This window comes from Triticum urartu, chromosome 6 (genome assembly GCF_003073215.2).
Source record: "Triticum urartu cultivar G1812 chromosome 6, Tu2.1, whole genome shotgun sequence".
Taxonomy (NCBI): Eukaryota; Viridiplantae; Streptophyta; class Magnoliopsida; order Poales; family Poaceae; genus Triticum; species Triticum urartu.
This window is the reverse complement of record NC_053027.1, coordinates 57,527,745-57,549,583: the sequence shown is the minus strand read 5'-3', so window position 1 is coordinate 57,549,583 and position 21,839 is coordinate 57,527,745. Positions and strand designations below refer to the sequence as shown.

Sequence of the window (21,839 nt, the reverse complement as noted above, 5' to 3'; positions counted from 1 at the left end):
TGAATCCCTCCTCTCGTCTCCTATTCGACCTTCCAGATGATGATGATGTCTGAAGAATCATCGTATGCGGAGATTAGCTAACTTAATCCAGCAGTGTTAATTAAAACGGTGGGGGTAACACTTTGGCGGCTGCTAATTAGCCTGTGGAGCAGGATAGAATGGAGGGCCATGTGATGGGAGTGACGGCCGCTTATATTCCAGGGGGGCAAAAGCGAACAGTGCCAGCAAACAAAACATCAACCTCTCATCTTCTTTTATCTCCAGAGTGTTAGGCATCTACGTATGATGCTGACTCGGATCCGATGGAGCCACTGGGGCACCGGGGGGGCGGCTGGGGGCCCTGATGATAAGCTTCTCTGCAGACATCCATGTCATCGCCATTCGGCTCCAAACCCATCCATTTCTCCCTTTTCTTTCTTTCTTTCGGCGCCGCGGTGTGGTAGGATAATCCATGAATTCCGTGAACATTACCTGCCTCGGGTTTTATAAGAACAGCTTGGTTATAGTTTCTTATAAGGCGCCGTGGACGATGACGGGTCGGATTGGGGGCGGCCAGGTCGGTGGGTTTCTTTTTCTGCAAGAGGAATTTGGATGGCGTGGGGGGGGGGGGGGGGGGGGGGGGTCCAGCATGGGCCTTTGGATTGGCCGACTTGGCGTTCTCCTCCTCCAAAGCAGCCGATCATGTGGAATTCCCTCGCTGTGGCCTGTGGATCGCTGTCATCAGCAGCCACTTGACCAGATTCAATATTCAGGATGTGCCCCTTGGCCCCCCTCGTGGTTCCTGCAGTCTGCAGACATAAGTAACTTTAGCAGGCGTCGAGACTTCCACGGCTCCGGATCATAATAAAGCAATGATCTCAACAGCAAAGAGACTCTCATAACTAGTATTCTTGTCAAATCGGAATAATTCATTCCGTCTGAGATTCAACTGCTGAAAAAGATGCAGGGAGAAGAACGACACCTGAGCTAACATAACTTTTTCTGGAAAGTGTTTACCTGGAAATACAGCATACCATTGCTCCTTGGGTGAAGTTACTTTCATCCTGTCCCGCTTTCCGCACGATCCGATTCAGCCGAGCTTTCGATGGCCTGCGGGAAAAATTGGGCAGATCCGTCGTCGGCTTGAATTCCCAGTGCATCGAGAGGTAAGCTGGACACAGCCTTTCGGGGCCCGCCTTTAGCCATTTGCATCCAAAGCTGAATGTGACAAATGATCCAACGGTAGGAGATAATTTGCACCTGAAGGGACATCACAAAGGCAATCATGTAGTACTACTAATGTTTATGTAATACCAAGCAACCAAAAAAGAGGCAGATGATAGTATTCTTACACCGAAAATCTTATTTCGAGCCGCACTCTACAGGCAAAAAAAGAACGAGAGATAGGATCCAAGAACGAGATAATCTTCGATCAATTATGGATCCAATAATTCCTCAGGGAAAAGGTTCTGTGGGTCCCGGCGATGCAAGACTGTAAACACACTGGTCCAGCTACCACTACCATGTGCCCCAAGCACCAGTTGGCATTTTGGCACCTAATGCTGAGCCTCCATGTTCACTGATCTGCCATTTCGGGGATAATCGCTCCCACTTAATCAAGGTTTGTGGGTGATTAAGCGAGTACCAACTCACTGTCAAGAGCACTGTCAGTCTGTCGCTGCTTTCCTAACCGCTGCTCGGCAATAGAAAACACGTCTGACAGAGGAAAGGTCGGTATAAAGACCACCAGCTTTTCAAGCACCCACAAGACTTTTATGTTAAGAGGCCTCTGTCTCCCCCTCTCTCCCTCCCATTCTTTCTTTGTTTCTTTCTTTTTTTTCTCTTTCTTTCCTTCTTCCCATCCTGATCTGGAGCAATGGCGACGGAAGACGAAGCGCGAGAAGCGGCAGATGGGGAGGTACGCAATGGCTCCTTGTAGTCTCTTGAGGTTTCTTTGCAGCACTTGCTTCCTTCTGTTTCCATGCATGCATACATACTCTGTGAAGATGTAAAGCAACGCACAAAGCATCAGTGTCGCGGAATCAGCTGCACAGTGAGGATGTGAGCATATTTGTAACAGTTCAATAGACTCTGCCCAGTTTCCAATAGATATCATCATTGCATCGTACTTCTGGTTCCGCGATCCCTTTGTTTTGTTAATCTCCCTCTAGCATCTAGGGATGGTTCTTCATGCAGTCAGTTTTGTATGTTGAAACGACACTGATCACATTTTTGTGTTCCTAAACAAAAGAATCAGAGTCAAAGCATGCAACAAGTGAACGAAACTACATGAGTGATCAGGTTCCAGTTTGATTTATAACAAACTGTCCGGCTTTCCAGAAAAGGTTATTTTCCAGATATAATTGTACAGAAAATAGCATGTATTATCGCTTGTTTCCAAGGATCATGTTTCAGGGAACTTGGTGGGCGGAACAAATCAACATATACAAGTATAAGCCTATCATACACTCTGCTCTGTTCTCTTGATTACTGACAGAAGAATTCACTAGTCGTATCATATGTTTGTCCACTTGATAATTCATTCCTGAACTTGATATGAAGTTAACTGGCATGCAGATTCAACCGATATTAATAAAATACTGTTAGCGAAAACTCAACAAAGCGCTAGATATTTTCTTCAACGGTTCTAGCTATCTAGAGGAAATAGTTTGTCTAGGAATACAGTATAGATGGCGAGAAGGTCAACATTTATAAGAACTGTTCAGCCTAAAAGTTACACTGAGTGTGAATTGTCAAGTGTGCTGTGGTAAGACAAAGGCATAAAGCGCACAAAAGTCACTTAAAGCATGCAGAAGCATATAATTGCAGCACTATTCCACTAAAGATAAAATTATATATGTAAAAATTTGCCAAGGCTCTTTGAGTCACGAGGTTGTCCAGTTAGGATGCCCATATGCTAAGCTAAGATTTCAGCTGGTTGCCCACCTGTGTTGGCATGTGGTACTGCTGTATTGTTTAACAAGTTATTCCTGCCATTTTGTTGACCAGTCTCTGAAATACTCTTAGATGCACTGAACCTGCATGTGCCATTCAGTGTCACATACTAGTGAGACATAATTAGCCAGCCGGAAATCATTGCTGTCATGCAGGAAATTATATTTGTAGTATTATAGTGTACAGTAGCCTAATGTCGTTGGATGTCCTTTTGATGAATTATTATTGAAAGCACGCAATTTTAAACTATACTAAATCTAAGAATGCAGAGTTCATCGTATTATTTTTGCCACCCTGTCTTTTGTAATTATGCAAACCCTGAGTGGCATTCGGTGTACTTTCAGTTAAATGTTCGATTTACCTGAATATTTCCCAGGAAATTCAAGTGGAAGCTGGGGATCTAGGAACAACCCATTTGCAAATGAACCTAGACAGCAAGCTTTCATCTCATGGGGAGATGAAGGACGAGGCAACAGCCATGGATTCAACTGAAGGAATGAAGGTTACAGAGGATCAAGTTTTAGAAAGAGCACCCTCTGTAGTCGAAATTCCTCAAGAAGATACCCCAAATGGTACACATGCTTCTCTGAATGGTCATATGAAAGAAGGGAAGATCGCTAATGAGAAGCCACGAGAAAATGGTCAGAAAGGTAACGAGCAGGTAGAAGCTTCACCAGATGGAATAAGCACCGATCAGAGCAGCACAAGTAATGGCGAAGAGGCAATTGATTCTTTAGGCCATGTTGAGAACACTGCAGAAGATACCAGCCTTCTAAAACATGATAATGAAGAGCCAAAAGAACATTGTCAACAAGATGTAGAAGGTGCTGCAATAGAGAGCAAAATGGTGCACAAAGACACACTGCAGCCTGACAATGATGTTGAGCCAACAATTGATGCTCAACAAGGCCACAATCTGGAACCAGAAGAAGTAACTGAGGACACACAACCCGCAACTGTGCCATGTATTCCTGGTGAAGAGGTTGTAGCTGAAGCACCTGCTGGAGTCCAAACTTCTTTGGAGCCTAATGTGGATGAGCCTGACGCCCTTCCGAATACTAGTGGTGGTGATCAAGAAGTGCTGAACCAAGAATCAACAGAAGAAACCAGTGACCCTCTGCCTGAAAAAACTGAAGAAACTTCTCATGAGAGCAATGTGTCCACCTCTGAGGAGACAACTCCAGAACATGATGCAGTGACAAGGGAGCCAGCTCTTGATGTTCAAGAAGTGCAAAACCAGGGATTAGCAGAAGAAATAGCAGATGCCAAAGAAGTTGATACTGAGCAAACAGTTCACCAAAGTGGTATTGCTTCTGAGGAGGCAACTCCAGAAGATAATGCAACAATCACTGAACCAAGTTCTGACCTCCAACATTTAAATAATGTGGAGTCAGAAGAAATAAAGGCTCTTGAAGATGCCAAAGCTGAAGAAACCTCCGATCAAAGCAATGTGACAATTGCTGAAGATGCAACCGAAGATAAGGAGGCAATAGAAGATATGCAGCCAGTTCAAGGGTTGGAAGAAGAAGAACCTCAGAACACTGGAACTGTCGACATGGATGAAGCTTCCAATCAACCACATGCTGATGTCATCAATAACCTTGCAGAAGGAGACAGTGTACCAGCATGTGAGCCCCAGGTGATAGGATTAAAAGAAGAGGTGAAGGACACTGGAGCCACTGAAACTCAAGAAATCACTCAACAAAGTCATGCTGCTGCTTCAGAGGAGCTAGTAACAGAAGATAATTCTACGGCAATTGAGCCATCGAATGATGATATCCAGCAAACCCTGGAACAAGGATCAGCTGAAGTTAAGCACGCAGAAGTTTCTGAGACTCAAGAAATCTGCCATGAAAGAACTATTTCTGCTCCTGAGGAGGACTCTGTAAAAGATGATGTAACAGCAGAAGTACCAAGCTGTGATGCCCAAGAGGTAGAAAATGTAGCATCAGTAGAAGAAATCAAGGAGAACACAGCTGAGAATATCGTCGAAACCTCTAGTGCGGCAACTGTTGAAGAGGCAGATCAAGAAAACAATGTGCTAACAAGTGAAGATGTGCCTGAACAGCAAATACGGGGGCTTGAAACAGAAGAAATACAGAACACTGAACCTGTTGAAACAGAAGAAGCTTCTGACCTAAGGCATCCTGCTCTCTTGAATGACGCAGCTCAAGAAGATATTATACCGAGTGATGTGCCAAAGACTGAATCAACAGTAAGCGTGGAGGATACTGAAGCCATTAAAACTGAAGCTCTCCCCCAGGAAAGCAATGTTTCCATTTCTGAGGAGCCTGCTTCAGAACAAAATATAACAGCACGTGAAGTAAGTTGTGATGATCTTGCCAGAGAGCCAGCTGTTGATATGCAATCAGCGCAGGAGCTACAGTCAGAAAAGAAGAAGAATGCTGAATTTACTGAAGTGAGTGAAGCATCTGGTGAAATGGATGCTGCCGTCATTGAGAACCCAACTCATGAAGATAACCTAACCATAAGTGAGTCGCTTGTGATGGAATCAGCAGAAGTGAGCAGCAATGAAGCCACTGAAGGCCAAGAAATGCCTCAAAGTGATGCTACTCAGTCAGAAGATCACAAAACAGAAGAAAATATGGCAGTGAGTGAACCACAGATCCTGGAACCAGAACCTGCTGAAGAAATGAGAGACAGTGAAGCCACTAAGCCTCGAGCTATCTCGCAAGAAAGCATGTCTGTTCCAAAAGATGAAACAGCAAAAGAAGCAGCTTCTGATATCAAAGAAGTACAAACCGAAGAGCTCATAGAGAAACCTGATGATGTGAAAACTGAAGAAATATCCAACCAGAACAGTGGGACTATCGTTGGAGAAACAGCACAAGAAGACAAGTTACTATCAAGTGACCCAACTGGTGATGTACAAGCAAAGGAGCTCGAATCACAAAAGATTGGTAACAGTGAGGATGTTCAAATTGAAGAAGCTTCCCATCAAACAGATGCTGAAGAAAATTTGACAGAAAATGAGCCACAAATAGCAACAGAAGATAACACAGCAATCCTGACAGATGTTAACATTCAACAGCTTCAAGAGCCAGAACCGGTTGAATTCAGGGACACTGAAGCTACTGAACCTCAAGGCATCTCCCCATCTCACACTGTCTCTGGTTCTGAGCAGTCCACACCAGAAGATAACGAGATGACAGAACCCAGTCCTGCCACTCAAGCAGAGAATTTAGAATCAGCAATAGTGAGGGAGGAAAGTAAAGATGTGAAAAGCACTGATGCAATTGCTGAGGAGGAAACCCCCAGAGAACACGTACAGGAATCTGGGGCACATGTTGATATACCACCAGTGGAGAATACTGAGCCCGTTGAGGTGCATGACAATGTAACGACAGATGACCTGCCAGCAGAAGAGGTGAAGGACAATGAAGCCATAGAGGTTGCAGAAATCCACTATGAGAGCCCTGTTGCAAATATTGGTGATCTCACTGAAGATGCCAAAAGCAATGTTGCTCTTGAAGATGAGGCAGCTCCTGATGAAGATGTAAAAGCAACAGAGGCAACTGCTGCTATACCACAACCACAAGAGCCAGAATTAGAAGAGATCAAGAATAGTGAATATGTTGAAGTGGAAGATAATATAATAGCAAGGGACCTGCCAGCAGAAGAGATCAAGGACATTGAAGCCATGGAAACTGAGATGATCCCTCATGAGAGTACTGGTGCAAACATTAGCGAGCTCATCAATGATGTGAAAAGCAATGTTGCCCTTGCAGACGAGGCAGCTCCTGATGAACATGCAAAAGCAACAGAGGCAACTGGTGCTATACCACAACCGCAAGAGCCAGACCTAGAAGAGATCAAGAATAGTGAACCTGCTGAATTGGAAGGAAACATATCAGCAAATGATCTGCCAGCAGAAGAGGTGAAGGATACTGAAGCCGTGGAGACTGAAGCAATCAACGAGAGCACTGATGCAAACAACAGTGAGCTCCCTGAAGATGTGAAAAACAATGTTGCTCTTCCAGGCGAGGGCGCTCCTGAAGAACATGTAACAGTAGCTGATGATACAGTTGATATGCTACAAGCACAAGAGCCAGAAGTAGAAGAGATGAAGAATACTGAACCTGTTGAAGTGGAAGAAAACGTATCAGCAAGTGAACTGCCAGCAGAAGAGGTGAAGGACACTGAAGCAATCAACAAGAGTGCTGATGCAAACACCACCGAGCTCACCGAGGAGGTGAAATGCAATGTTGCTCTTGCAGCCGAGGAACCTCATGAAGAGCATGTAACAGTAGCTGAGACAGCAGTTGATATACCACAACCACAGGAGCTGGAACTAGAAGAGATCAAGAACACTGAACCTGTTGAGGTGGAAGAAAACATGTCAGCAAGTGACATGCAGGCAGAAGAGGTGAAAGACACTGAAGCAATCAATGAGAGCACTGATGCGAACATCAGTGAGCTCACTGAGGATGTCAAAACTAATGTTGCTCTTGCAGACGAGGCAGCTCCTGAAGAACATGTGATAGCAACTGAGGCAACAGTTGACATACCACAAGCACAAGATCCAGAACTAGAAGAAATCAAGAATACTGAAACTGTTGAAGTGGAAGAAAACATATCAGTAAGTGATCAGCCGGCAGAAGAGGTGAAGGACCCTGAAGCCAAAGAAACAGAAGCAATAACCGAGAGCGCTGATGCAAACATCAGTGAACTCACTGAGGATGTGAAAAGTAATGTTACTCGTGCAGATGAGGCAGCTCCAGAAGAGCATGTAATAGCAGCTGAGGCAGCAGTTGATATACCACAAGCACTAGTATCAGAACTACAAGAGCTCATGAGAGTTGAACCTGATGAGGTGAAAGAAAACAGATCAGCAGGTGACCTGCCAGCGGAAGAGGTGAAGGAAACTGAAGCCAAGGAAACTGAAGCAATTAACGAGAGCACTGATGCAAACATCAGCGAGCTCACTGGCGATGTGACAAGCAATGTTACTCATGTAGACGAGGCAGCTCCTGAAGAGCATGTAACAGCAACTGAGGCAACGGTTGATATTCCGCGAGCACAAGAGCCAGAACTAGAAGAGATTGAGAATGTTGAACCTGTTGAGGTGGAAGAAAACACATCAGCTAATGACATGCCGGCAGAAGAGCTGAAGGACACTGAACCCAAGGAAACTGAAGCAATCAACAAGAGCACTGATGCAAACATCAGTGAGCTCACTGAAGATATGAAAAGGAATGTTGCTCTTATAGATGAGGCAGCTCATGAAGAACATGTAACAGTAGCTGAGACAACAGTCGATATACCACAAGCACAAGAGCCGGAGCTAGAAGAGATCAAGAATACTGAAGCCGGTGACCTGTCAGCAGAAGAGGTCAAGGAAATTGAACCCAAGGAAACTGAAGCAATCAGCGAAAGGACTGATGCAATCATCAGCGAGCTCAATGAGGATGTAAAAAGCAATGTTGCTCTTGCAGACGAGGAACCTCATGCAGAGCAGGTAACAGTAGCTGAGAGAACAGTTGACATACCACAAACCCAGGAGCCAGAACTAGAAGAGATCAAGAATACTGAACCTGTTGAGGTGGAAGAAAATAGATCAGCACGTTACCTGCAAGCAGAAGAGGTGAGGGAAACTGAAGCAATCAATGAGAGCCCTGATGCAAACATTAGCGAGCTCACTGAGGATGTGACAAGCAATGTTGCTCCTGCGGACGAGGCAGCTCCTGAAGAGCATGTAATAGCAACTGAGGCAACGGTTGATATACCAGAAGCACAAGAGCCAGAACTAGAAGAGACCAAGAGTACTGAACCTGCTGAAGTAGAAGAAAACATATCAGCAAATGATCTGCCAGCAGAAGAGGTGAAGGATACTGAAGCCGTGGAGACTGAAGCACTCAACGAGAGCACTGATGCAAACAACAGTGAACTCCCTGAAGATGTGAAAAACAATGTTGCTCTTCCAGGCGAGGCCGCTCAAGAAGAACAAGTAACAGTAGCTGATAATACAGTTGATATGCCACAAGCACAAGAGCCAGAAGTAGAAGAGATGAAGAATACTGAACCTGTTGAAGTAGAAGAGAACATATCAGCAAGTGACCTGCCAGCAGAAGAGGTGAAGGACACTGAAGCAATCAACGAGAGTGCTGATGCAAACATCAGCGAGCTCACAGAGGAGGTGAAATGCAATGTTGCTCTTGCAGACGAGGAACCTCATGAAGAGCATGTAACAGTAGCTGAGACAGCAGTTGATATACCACAACCACAGGAGCCGGAACTAGAAGAGATCAAGAATACTGAACCTGTTGATGTGGAAGAAAACATGTCAGCAAGTGACATGCAGGCAGAAAAGGTGAAAGACACTGAAGCAATCAATGAGAGCACTGATGCGAACATCAGTGAGCTCACTGAGGATGTCAAAACTAATGTTGCTCCTGCAGACGAGGCAGCTCCTGAAGAACATGTGATAGCAACTGAGGCAACAGTTGACATACCACAAGCACAAGATCCAGAACTAGAAGAAATCAAGAATACTGAAACTGTTGAAGTGGAAGAAAACATATCAGTAAGTGATCAGCCGGCAGAAGAGGTGAAGGACCCTGAAGCCAAAGAAACAGAAGCAATAACCGAGAGCGCTGATGCAAACATCAGTGAACTCACTGAGGATGTGAAAAGTAATGTTACTCGTGCAGATGAGGCAGCTCCAGAAGAGCATGTAATAGCAGCTGAGGTAGCAGTTGATATACCACAAGCACTAGTATCAGAACTACAAGAGCTCATGAGAGTTGAACCTGATGAGGTGAAAGAAAACAGATCAGCAGGTGACCTGCCAGCGGAAGAGGTGAAGGAAACTGAAGCAATTAATGAGAGCACTGATGCAAACATCAGCGAGATCACAGGGGATGTGACAAGCAATGTTACTCGTGCAGACGAGGCAGCTCCTGAAGAGCATGTAACAGCAACTGAGGCAACAGTTGATATTCCACGAGCACAAGAGCCAGAACTAGAAGAGATTGAGAATTTTGAACCTGTTGAGGTGGAAGAAAACACATCAGTGAGTGACATGCCGGCAGAAGCGGTGAAGGACACTGAAGCCAGGGAAACTGAAGCAATCAACGAGAGCACTGATGCAAACATCAGTGAGCTCACTGAAGATATGGAAAGCAACGTTGCTCTTATAGGTGAGGCAGCTCATGAAGAACATGTAACAGTAGCTAAGACAACAGTCGATATACCACAAGCACAAGAGCCGGAGCTAGAAGAGATCAAGAATACTGAAGCAGGTGACCTGTCAGCAGAAGAGGTCAAGGAAATTGAACCCAAGGAAACTGAAGCAATCAGCGGAAGGACTGATGCAAACATCAGCGAGCTCAATGAGGATGTGAAAAGCAATATTGTTCTTGCAGATGAGGAACCTCATGCAGAGCACGTAACAGTAGCTGAGAGAACAGTTGACATACCACAAGCACAGGAGCCAGAACCAGAAGAGATCAAAAATACTGAACCTGTTGAGGTGGAAGAAAATAGATCAGCAAGTGACCTGCAAGCAGAAGAGGTGAAGGAAACTGAAGCAATCAATGAGAGCCCTGATGCAAACATCAGCGAGCTCACTGAGGATGTGACAAGCAATGTTGCTCATGCAGACGAGGCAGCTCCTGAAGAGCATGTAATAGCATCCAAGGCAACAGTTGATATTCCACGAGCACAAGAGCGAGACCTAGAAGAAATCAAGAATACTGAACCAGTTGAAGTGGAAGAATTCATATCAGCGAGTGACCTGCCGACAGAAGAGGTGAAGGAGACTGAAACCAAGGAAACTGAAGCAATCAATGAGAGCACTGATCCAAACATCAATGAGCTCACCGAGGATGTAAAAGGCAATATTGCTCATGCAGATGAGGCAGCTCCTGAAGAACATGTAATAGCAGCTGAGGCAACAGATGATATACCACAAGCACAAGTGCCAGAACTAGAAGAGCTCAAGAATACTGAACCTGTTGAGGTGGAAGAAAACAAATCAGCAACTGACCTGCCAGCTGAAGAGGTGAAGGACACTGAAACCATGGAAACTGAAGCAGTCCACAAGAGCGCTGATACAAACATCAGTGAGCTCACTGAAGATGTTACTCTTGCGGATGAGGCAGCTGCTGACGTACAAATCGATGTACCGCTAGCAAAGGAGCCAGCACTAGAAGAGATGAAGAATATTGAACCTGTTGAAGCACAAGACGGTATAACACCGGATAATGTCCCAGCAGAAGAGATAAATGACACTGAAGCCATGGAGACTGGAGAAATCCCTCATGAGAGCACAGATGACAGTTTAACAGCAAGTGCAGCACTTCCTGATATTCAACAAGTCCCAGAACAAGAAGCAGTCGAAGATAAGGCATGCACTGACACCACAGAAAACCAAGGGGAACCTCAACAAAGCATTGTTTCTACTTCTGCTGAGCTTACTCCAACAGAAGAAGAAACAGCAGTAGTAGAGCATACTCAAGATACACATGTACAGAATGCCAGCAGTGAACCGGGAACTGACCCAAATTTGCTTGTCCAATCAGCACATCAATCAGAATTGGCTGAAGACAGCAAGGGTCAACTTGTAAAGGCAGAAGAAACAGGCCAAAGTAATGGTGCCACCCTTGAAGAACCAACTGCAGAAGACAATGCTGCAAATGAAATCGGCCCGCTTGCTGATTCTAAACAAGAGCATGGACTAGAATCAGTGGAAGAAAACAAATGTATTGATGCTACTGAAGGTGAAGAAGCCTCCCATTTAAGCCAAGATCCTGGTTTAGAGGAGCCAGTTTCAGAACGTGATATAGCAACAGTTGAGCCAACTTCTGATATTCAACAAGTAAATGACATGGATGAAGCAGAAGAAATCACGGCCACTGAAGCCATCAACGGGGAAGAAATTTCCTCTCAAAAAACAGAAGTTGCTACTTTGGAGGAAGCATCTCCAACAGATAATGGAACGGCGCCAGAACAAAATCCTGTTGAGTTAGACGAAGAGAACTTGGGAAATGAAATCAGCAATGCAATCTTGGCGGATGAAAACATCAAAGAGGAAATACAAGAGCCAAGAGAACAAAAGGTATGTGCCCTTAACCGATAGTTTCTTTCATCTATTTGAGACGTTTAGCACTTATATCACTTGCATATATGTTAGATATTAAAAGATGTAGGTAGTGCTAAACTTGTTCAGAACTCCGAAATATACTGAAACTGATATTTGCATGATTAATTTTTTTAAGTAGGTCGTTTTGGTTAAACTGAATAAATAACCTCGGTATATCTAATTCCGCTGCAACATTGTATCTAGCAAGAGACACATAGAAGCTCATCCATCATAACTCTGTAATTATCGACTTGTAGATTCACTACTATCATTGTCTGACAATGATGGTGTATACAAAAAATTACAAAGATCTAACCAAGTGATGTAAAACTGATTATTGCCTGAAGTTGTAAAGTGCAACTAGATTGAAGATTTGTACTTTAAAAGCATTCCATTTCGATTGCATAATTCTGCAATCTATAACAGCAGCGAAATATTACCACTACTCGTCTGAATTTGAGCATGCTCACTGATGCATTTGATACAGGACGAATCATCTGACTTGGGTGAAAAAACTGCTTTCACAACTCACAAGGACGAGAGCGCTACTGAGGAAGATGTTGTACAAATTTCTGGTGAAGATACAGTAGGGACTTCAAACAATATTGAGCAAATCAAAGAACTGCCAAAATCTGTAATTGAACATAGTGGTGACCATACCGATGATCAAGATGACGAGCAACTTCACAATGTGGAGCTTCAAATGCAAGTGTGTGAGCGGTCAGTAGATTTAACCACTGAGCAGCCAGATGACCACGTGCAAAAGGTTAACTTGGATCAGCAGAAGAAAGAAGATGAGGCGATTGAAAAGCAAACGGAAGAAATACAGACAGATGAGCAGAAACGTGATGACAGTAGGGCTGATTTCACCAGAGAGACAATATTGGAGCCCCAGAGCAACGAAATTGTCACGACAAATAGGAAAGACGACGCTGATGTGTTTGAGGTGAAGATTCTATAACTCGATGCATTTTGTAATTTATCTTCAAATTTTTCTCATGCACCTCCTATTTAATGATTGTCCAGGCTGAACAAACAGAGGCAGTGACTACTGAAATGCTCAAGAATGAACAAACCCTACATATAGCCCAAGAATCCATTCCAAGCGTTACAGATGCGAAGGTTGAGAACTCCACGGAAATAGAAGAAACAACTGCACAAGAAGATGCACCCAACAACACTGGCACTTTATATACTGATGCTGATGCTGAAAAATATAATGAAGATGAGAAGGAGAATACAGAAATAGATGCAGCAGTAGCAAAAACTTCTACTGATGAACAGGATGGAACAACTGATGAAACTAAAAATGAAGAGGTCAGTCCAAAATTTTAATTAGCACAGTATGAGAAATTTAGGCATGATCTTGTTTCATTAAAAACTTATATGCTGGACCACATAAGTTCAAAGTTAAAACTTTTAGTACTGTTCTAATAAACACCAATTTTCCATGCTAACTGTTAAATTTTAAAGGGCAAGATATTCCTAATACACGTAACTGATATCACCCTGAGCGTAATGTAAAACATTGATTAGCAAGCATTTTTTTTCAAGAATTATCATCTCCATCTTGTGATATATCATCATCTCCATCCCAGTGCACTTCATAATTAAACGGCTCGCTATTAAGCAGAAGCATCATTAAGATTGAAGTAAATATATCGGAATGACTCATACGGAGTTCACAATGGCATACACCAACATATGTTAAAATTTTACAGTAAAGAGCTAAAAAACACAGTACTCATGAAGTCATGATTGGTGGAAACTGTTAAGCTTCATGCACTAGCCAATGCAACCAAAAGTCCGAACTGATGGAAAGCGCTAGGCAATCCACATATACACTTCAACACCCCCTCTCACATGTGGCGTGGGAAGTCAACATGTGGATAGACTCAGAGGTATGGCTCAAGAGGCCTATACATGGACACAAGGGGGGAACAGCAATTTTGGATAAACTGGGAAAGCCAGGACTGAACTCAAGACCTTAGCTTTGATACCATGTTAAGCTTCATGCACTAGCCAACGCAACCAAAAGTCTGAACTGATGGACTTCTCAACAGTAATGCTAAAAAAACTATGTTTTTTACTCATCTTGTAGGTTGAAAATTATTTGGGATTACCCGTCGAGAAGGATCTTCAGAAAGCATCTGACCTAGCTCCTTCAAATGAAGAAATGCTAGAGAATGTAAGAATTATTGACGTGATTACTGCTCATGATTTCATATACTTTGAAAATAATAATAATCCTTTTCCATTTTTATGGTAACTATATCAAAGATGAAAACATCTGGACTCCTTTAAAGATAATCCCCCTTTTTTTAACAGCAGATAAGATTAACATTAAAGAAAGTCAAAGTAAGATTGCGATAACAAAACAAATTGTACAGGCAATACAGAATATCAATAAAATGAAGAGACATGAGCTTGAGCTTTACAGCCAGTAGAAAAAAATCTTCTATACAGCATCTGCGTCTGTAATTTCAGTGGTAGAGAGTAGCTTGTTTCTTCATCTGCCGTTAACAAAGATACCAGTCATGCTCCATCTAATATTTAATGATATAATAATGATCAGCAAAATGAGCAATTAATTGATGTGCAGGATCCTACAGTGGTTCCTCAGAATGTTGAATCCAGAGTGCACTCCGAAGAGAAAGAATGCATAAACAACGCCAATGATGGTATGCAGGCCATTCAAGCATCAGAAGAAGAGATCGTTGATGAAGTGGAAAAGAAGGAAGAAATACAAAATGAAGACACCAATGTTAATCATGACGAAATTGAGACCAAACTTGTAGATGAAGAGGCGTCTGGACTGCAGGACTTGAGCTTTCATCCAAAGGTCAGTACTGATACTCTTAAAAAGTTTGTGCGACCAAATTTTCTGGTCAAATCTTCTTTTAATAAATTATTAAGGCTGTTACTTTATAGTAAGAGAAATAAGTGGGGGGAAATCTATCATTCAGGTTGTAGATGACAAGTTGGCAACAGAGCAGAATGGTGCAGAAGTTGAAACTGACTCGAATGAGGAAATGGCGACTGGCTATACAGCAGTCACTGAATCAGTCAAACGCGGTGAAGCAATCTACGATAAGGTCAGTGGACAAATTCCTTAGCTATTAATGAAGATTTAAGTTTGTTCTTTTAAAGCTAATTTCATTTTTCCAATCTAGGCTGGTGGATCTGATATGGCACTATCTGATGAAAATCTTGAGACCATTGAGGACAACAGAAGGAATCTTGAGGCTTCACCTGCAGTTACAGCATCAGGAGAAAGTATGAACGAAGACAATGAACATCATAAGCCTGCTCTTCCTGCACACTCCGCCGTGGATGGAAATGAAACCGAACAGGCATCTGGCTTAGAGGTAACAGAAAGAGAGTTGTTTCCAGAGAAGCCACTCCCCACCGAATCAGAAGAGCAAGAAGAGAGTCAAATAACCAAAGAACAAGATGGAGAGAACGTACAAGAGCAAGAAACTGATGACACAGAGAAAGAAGAAAAAGAAGCTGAACAGAGTTATTTGCCTGTCTCCCATTTTCTGATGAACCTGATAATGGGAAAAGAGAGCAATGAGCCAGATGGAAATTCGGAATTTAAGGCTGAAAAGAAGCAAGAAGAAACCACAAAAGATGGCAGTTCTTTGATCACCTCACAACAGGAAGAAAGCTTGGTGCCAATCCCAACAGAAAATAAGGTGGACAATGAACGCATCTTTGAACAAGGAAAACATAATATAGAAGGCTCTGAAGAAACACATGATATCAAGCTGGAAAAGGATGAAGAGCTCAATAGGGACACTCATGATTTGGAAGCACCAGTATGCCAAAACAATGTCCAGGGTGAAACTTCTAGTGAAATGGTACCTGGTGGATCTGGCCTAACTACAGAAATGGAAACTAGAGACATCAAGCTGGGTGAAAAGGCAACCAATTCTGTTTGTCAGGAACATATGGAAGCGACAACACAGATTGAAGAAGGAAGCTTGAAGAGCAACCTTCATGACATAACAAACCCAAAGGTTTCTCAAGAGGACACATTAGAGGAAGGAATAACAGACCTTCAGCACAAGCCTTTACCTGAAAATAGAAGTTCTGATGCAGTGTCCGGGCAAACACTCTTGTTGACAGAACCAAATATGGGTGATGAAAAGAATTTGCCTAATGACACTGACGATCTTCAAAGTCCCCTGAGCACAAAAAGAGAAGAGTCCAATGAATCTTCCAACACTGAGGCCGAAAGTACTGTAGAGGCAGAACTGGAGAATGGAGTAGACAAGGAAGAAAAGAATCAGCAGACAACCACCACAGGTGGAGTTACAGAAGAACAGATAGAAAATGAGCATGATATCTCGCAGAAAGGCACAGAAGCAATATCTGATGAGCAGAAGGGTGAAATTACTGAACCAGTTATGGGCAATGAGATAATTTTGGTTCCTGAAAAGGGGATTTCTGCAGGCTCAGAATGCAAGGACGAAAAACAAAGCTCTAAGTTCTCAAACAGTGAACTAGACAACTCTGAGAAAGCTTTGGAAATTCAGTTAGATGGTTCCAGCTTGCATATAGACCAAGATAAGCAAGATGAATCTGCAGGCGACCAAATTGTGATGGAGAAGAACAACCTGCTAGACAAGCCAGGAGAATCTGATTTGCAGAAGCTGCAGGAGATGGAAGTTGCACAAGAATCTCCTGAAGGATCTGATGAAGGTGATCAGATTTCTTTGCCCATAAGAGAGCCTGTGATCAAAGAAGTGAATGTAAACAAAACTGTCGATGGCCATGTGCAAACAGTGAACACACAATCACAGGAAGAGCAAGAAACATTTAATTCACAGGTTCATCAGCATGATCTCGATGTGGCTTCACCAGAAGAAGCTCCTGAGGCTGAAGAAAAAATTGTGGAGTCAAAGCCAGAATTCAGCACAGATGAAGAACAAAGTCCAAAGAAAGATGAATCAAATATGGCAGGAGAGAAAACTTATGATGAGAAGACAAAGGGTGCACAGGAAGCTAAGAGTCTCCCTGATGAAGCGAAAACCAAAGTTGAAGAACAAGGAGTAGTACAGAAGGCGTCACACAATCAGAAACGTGATCTCGATGTGGTTTCACTAACAGAAGCTCCTGGGAGTGAAGAAAATGTTGTGGATATAAAAGAGCCAGAGTTCAGCACAGATGAAGAAGAAAGTCCAAAGAAAGATGTATCAAACATGGCAGAAGAGAAGAGTTATGACAAGAAGACAAATGGTGACGAGGAAGCTAAGAATTTCACTGATGACGCACCAACGAAAATTGAAGACCGAGAGGCAGGGCAGAAGGCATCACCTAAAAAGCATAATATCTTATCTGGTGTCGGATCAAAGGTAAAGCACCAACTAGCAAAAGTGAAGAAAGCTATTATAGGCAAGCCTGGGCACACAAAATCTGAATCACCAAAAGCTTGAGACTGCATTCACCTTAGTGTGTGTATATTGATTTTTGTTGCTATTTGTACATTTGTATGCTATTTACTTGAGGTCTAGTATAGCGTGATGGTACTAGTAAACATCAAGGTTTCGCTATGGCCATTGCATTGAAATGTTGTGTGATTGAAGAACGATTTGTAAATATAGATAGTGTGTAAATCAAGGTTTGGTAATTGTTTGAGTTTGAGGCATAACTGAGTGCGATATGAGAAAGTCAGGTTGCGTCTTCCTTTTTCACTAATATATGTTCACTTTTCATGATCACCACGCAACATACTTTGTCTTTCCTCCTACAACTATGTGAGGTTACTTTGTGTTTTGGTCTGGTTCTGATCAGTGTGAGCTTAGAATGATTGAAAGAAATTACTAGAAGGAACATGCAATGCCAACCAGAGTATCAGACCATGCTAAAAGATGGTAGAAAACTTGAATTATGTAATCAGTAAATGAATTGCACATTCAGCGGTAACTATAAGTCAAACATAATGACTAGAACAGGTACAAGAAATAGAAGGATCTGTTCCCAGCAAAAAAAAGGAACAAGAAGGATCTACTTGTGTTGTTTGACCCAGCCGATGGTACGAGCAAAATTAAGGCTGCGGAGATTGGAAACAGTTATAGACTTATGGGCAAACCTGATGTGATGCGATGGCGAAGATCTTCGCATGATGAACATCCCAATTGCATTAAGCATGTCCCCTTTGTAAGGCTCCACCACCTGTCCCCGTCCTGCTCTCGCGACGCTCCGCGCCCGTACAAGGTGGCGACCCTCAGTGAGTTCAGGAGAGAGGACATGGACATTCCACTTCCACCTTCAGCGGAGGAGGACCAGCGTCGAGTGATCCGGGTTCGACTCCCGGCAGACGCAGGTTTTTTTCTTTTTATTATTAAGACCCGTATCGTCTTTTCAAGCACGACTAATAATATTCTGCTCTAATAGGCTCGCTTTTTTCCTTATGTCTGGCTTCATTTTATTAGTGCATCTCCAATGAATGCGTGTTCACACCATGTTGTCCGGATACTTTGTGCTCTGCGACACCGTCCATCAAACATTCGTGTACTGATCTTTGTGTCCGAATTCTCGCAAATCCGAAGAAAGTTTGCCACATCGGACTCACAAAGTCGTCCCATACAAAAGCGAGGTTGAGCCTGTGCATTTTGACACACACACACACACACACACACCATTCACTGCCACAAACAAAGGAAGAAGGATGATGCTTTGGCGGCAGGCGGTCACCCAGTTCTTCGTCCGGTAAAGCATGTGACTCGGCAGGTGCTGGTCGTGCAGTCGGTCCGCAGCTAATAAGCATCTGTTCGTTATTTTCACATTTCCTTTTTCTTGATTATTTGTTTATTTTCTATTTTACAAAATTATATAATCCCTTTTCTGTTGTCACATGTTTATTTTTGTTTTTTGTCAACGGATTTTGTTATTCCTTAACTACTTGAGAAGCAGTTGTGTCTTAATCATATGTCAGACGTCAATCAAATGCTTCAAGATTCGAGCGCTTTGCAAGGGAATGTCGTGTTTCTTATTAATCGTATGGGACAACAGGGCATGACCCGTCTTTTATTGTTGGCAGGCCTCTAGAGTTATTTTGGGACTGTAAGCTTGTTCTGCTGGCTGCTTTGGTACGTGGGTTGTTGCTCATCTTTCTTGATCATCCCTGGTGAAACAGATTTTGAAATCACTTTTTTATTTTTATTGGTTGTTTCGTTTTTTCGGCTCATAGGTTATTTTTCGCCTTTCTTGGTCTTCCCTAGCGCGGTGGGTTTAAAAGTTTATTTTCTTTTGTTTCGTTTGACTTGCATTCTTTTGCTCATGGATTTTTTTTCTTGTTTTTCTTGTTCTCCTCCGATGCAATGTTCAGATTTTTATTATATTTTTTCTTTCCAGTACTTTTCATCGTCCATTTGTTTTTGATCCGCGCAAACAAAGTTGCATCAACACATGTCTCACGCACAACTATAGTGGGATAGTCACATGGTGAGTGTCATTTTTCTAAGGTTTTTCTTTTCTTCTCTTTTGCATTTTGGTTTTTCTTTTTAATTTTTCACAGACTCGCCTGGTCACAACCTTAAAAATGTGCCATGATTCATGGTAATTTGGTTAGTCAACTTTGTACGCGATCCTTTTATTGTTAGGGATCGTAGCAGAAATTAAAAAATTTCTACGCATCACCAAGATTAATTTATGAAGTATTCTAGCAACGAGGGGAATAGGAGTGCATCTACATACCCTTGTAGATCGCGAGCGGAAGCGTTCAAGTGAACGGAGATGATGGAGTCGTACTCGCCGTGATCCAAATCATCGATGACCAAGTGCCGAACGGACAGCACCTCCGCGTTCAACACACGTACGGTTAGGAAGACGTCTCCTCCTTCTTGATCCAGCAAGGAGGAAGGAGAGGTTGATGAAGATCCAACAGCACGACGGCGTGATGGTGGATGCAGCAGGATCCCGGCAGGGCTTCGCCAAGCACAAGCGGGGAGGAGAGGTGTTACGGAGGGAGAGGGAGGCGCCAAGAGCAAGGTGCGGCTGCCCTCCCTCCCTTCCACTATATATAGGGGCTAGGGGGGCGCATGCCCCCTTGGAGATCCCATCTAAAAGGGGGGGCGGCGGCCCCTGGGGGCAACGGCCCCCTTAGGGTTTCCAACCAGGGGGCGCATGCCCCCTCGGGGGGCAACGGCCCCCTAGGGTTTCCAACCCTAGGCGCCTTGGGCCCTTGGGTGGGGCGCACCAGCCCATCAGGGGCTGGTTCCCACGCCACTTCAGCCCATGGGGCCCTCCAGGATAGGTGGCCCCATCCGGTGGACCCCCGGGACCCTTTCGGTGGTCCCGGTACAATACCGGTAACCCCCGAAACCTTCCCGCTGGCCGAAACTGGACTTCCTATATATAAATCTTTACCTCCGGACCATTTTGGAACTCCTCGTGATGTCCGGGATCTCATCCGGGACTCCGAACAACTTTCGGGTTACTGCATACTAATATCTCTACAACCCTAGCGTCATCGAACCTTAAGTGTGTAGACCCTACGGGTTCGGGAGACACGCAGACATGACCGAGACGCCTCTCCGGTCAATCACCAACATCGGGATCTGGATACCCATGTTGGCTCCCACATGCTCCTCGATGATCTCATCGGATGAACCACGATGTCGAGGACTTAATCAATCCCGTATTCAATTCCCTTTGTCAATCGGTACGTTACTTGCCCGAGACTCGATCGTCGGTATCCCAATACCTTGTTCAATCTCGTTCCCGGCAAGTCACTTTACTCGTACCGTAATGCATGATCCCGTGACCAACCCCTTGGTCACATTGAGCTCATTATGATGATGCATTACCGAGTGGGCCCAGAGATACCTCTCCGTCATACAGAGTGACAAATCCCAGTCTCGATTCATGCCAACCCAACAGACACTTTCGGAGATACCTGTAATGTACCTTTATAGTCACCCAGTTACGTTGTGACGTTTGGCACACCCAAGGCACTCCTACGGTATCCGGGAGTTGCATAATCTCATGGTCTAAGGAAATGATACTTGACATTCAGAAAAGCTACAGCAAACGAACTACACGATCTTTGAGCTAAGCTTAGGATTGGGTCTTGTCCATCACATCATTCTCCTAATGATGTGATCCCGTTATCAATGACATCTAATGTCCATAGTCAGGAAACCATGACTATCCTTTGATCAACGAGCTAGTCAACTAGAGGCTCACTAGGGACGTGTTGTGGTCTATGTATTCACACATGTATTACGATTTCCGGATAATACAATTATAGCATGAATAATAGACAATTATCATGAACAAGGAAATATAATAATCATTTTATTATTGCCTCTAGGGCATATTTCCAACAGTCTCCCACTTGCACTAGAGTCAATCATCTAGTTACATTGTGATGAATCAAACACCCATGGAATTCTGGTGTTGATCATGTTTTGCTCTAGGGAGAGGTTTAGTCAACGGATCTGCTACATTCAGGTCCGTATGTACTTTACAAATTTCTATGTCTCCATTTTGAACACTTTCACGAATGGAGTTGAAGCGACGCTTGATATGCCTGGTCTTCCTGTGAAACCTGGGCTCCTTGGCAAGGGCAATAGCTCCAGTGTTGTCACAGAAGAGAGTCATCGGCCCCGACGCATTGGGTATGACTCCTAGGTCGGTGATGAACTCCTTCACCTAGATTGCTTCTTGTGCTGCCTCCGAGGCTGCCATGTATTCTGCTTCACATGTAGATCCCGCCATGACGCTTTACTTGCAACTGCACCAGCTTACTGCCCCACCATTCAAAATATACACGTATCCGGTTTGTGACTTA

General features: G+C 43.6%; 1 protein-coding gene across 3 annotated transcripts; it reads left to right on the top strand.

Annotated features, from left to right (window-relative positions):
• Positions 1–1,584: 1,584 nt before the first annotated feature.
• On the top strand, positions 1,585–17,690 carry LOC125515774 (titin). 3 transcript variants are annotated; one of them, XM_048681276.1, is made up of 9 exons: positions 1,592–1,897; positions 3,311–7,810; positions 9,755–12,013; positions 12,525–12,983; positions 13,064–13,354; positions 14,139–14,225; positions 14,640–14,879; positions 15,004–15,132; positions 15,211–17,690. In XM_048681276.1, exons 1-9 carry the CDS (start codon positions 1,856–1,858, stop codon positions 17,476–17,478), a joined length of 10,275 nt encoding a protein of 3,424 aa, XP_048537233.1. In that variant the 5' UTR covers positions 1,592–1,855; the 3' UTR covers positions 17,479–17,690. The 3 variants fall into 3 exon arrangements, with proteins under 3 accessions (XP_048537231.1, XP_048537232.1, XP_048537233.1); XM_048681274.1 differs by having other exon boundaries at positions 1,585–1,897; positions 3,311–12,013; XM_048681275.1 differs by lacking the exon at positions 14,139–14,225 and having other exon boundaries at positions 1,586–1,897; positions 3,311–12,013.
• The last annotated feature ends 4,149 nt before the right edge of the window (positions 17,691–21,839 follow it).

Excerpts from the sequence above, each read along its gene's own strand:
- LOC125515774 (XM_048681274.1), top strand. The coding sequence starts at position 1,856 with ATGGCGACGGAAGACGAAGCGCGAGAAGCGGCAGATGGGGAG. Across the intron at positions 12,014-12,524 it reads AAGAGCCAAGAGAACAAAAG|GACGAATCATCTGACTTGGG; the intron begins GTATGTGCCCTT and ends CATTTGATACAG. Across the intron at positions 14,880-15,003 it reads ACTTGAGCTTTCATCCAAAG|GTTGTAGATGACAAGTTGGC; the intron begins GTCAGTACTGAT and ends TCTATCATTCAG.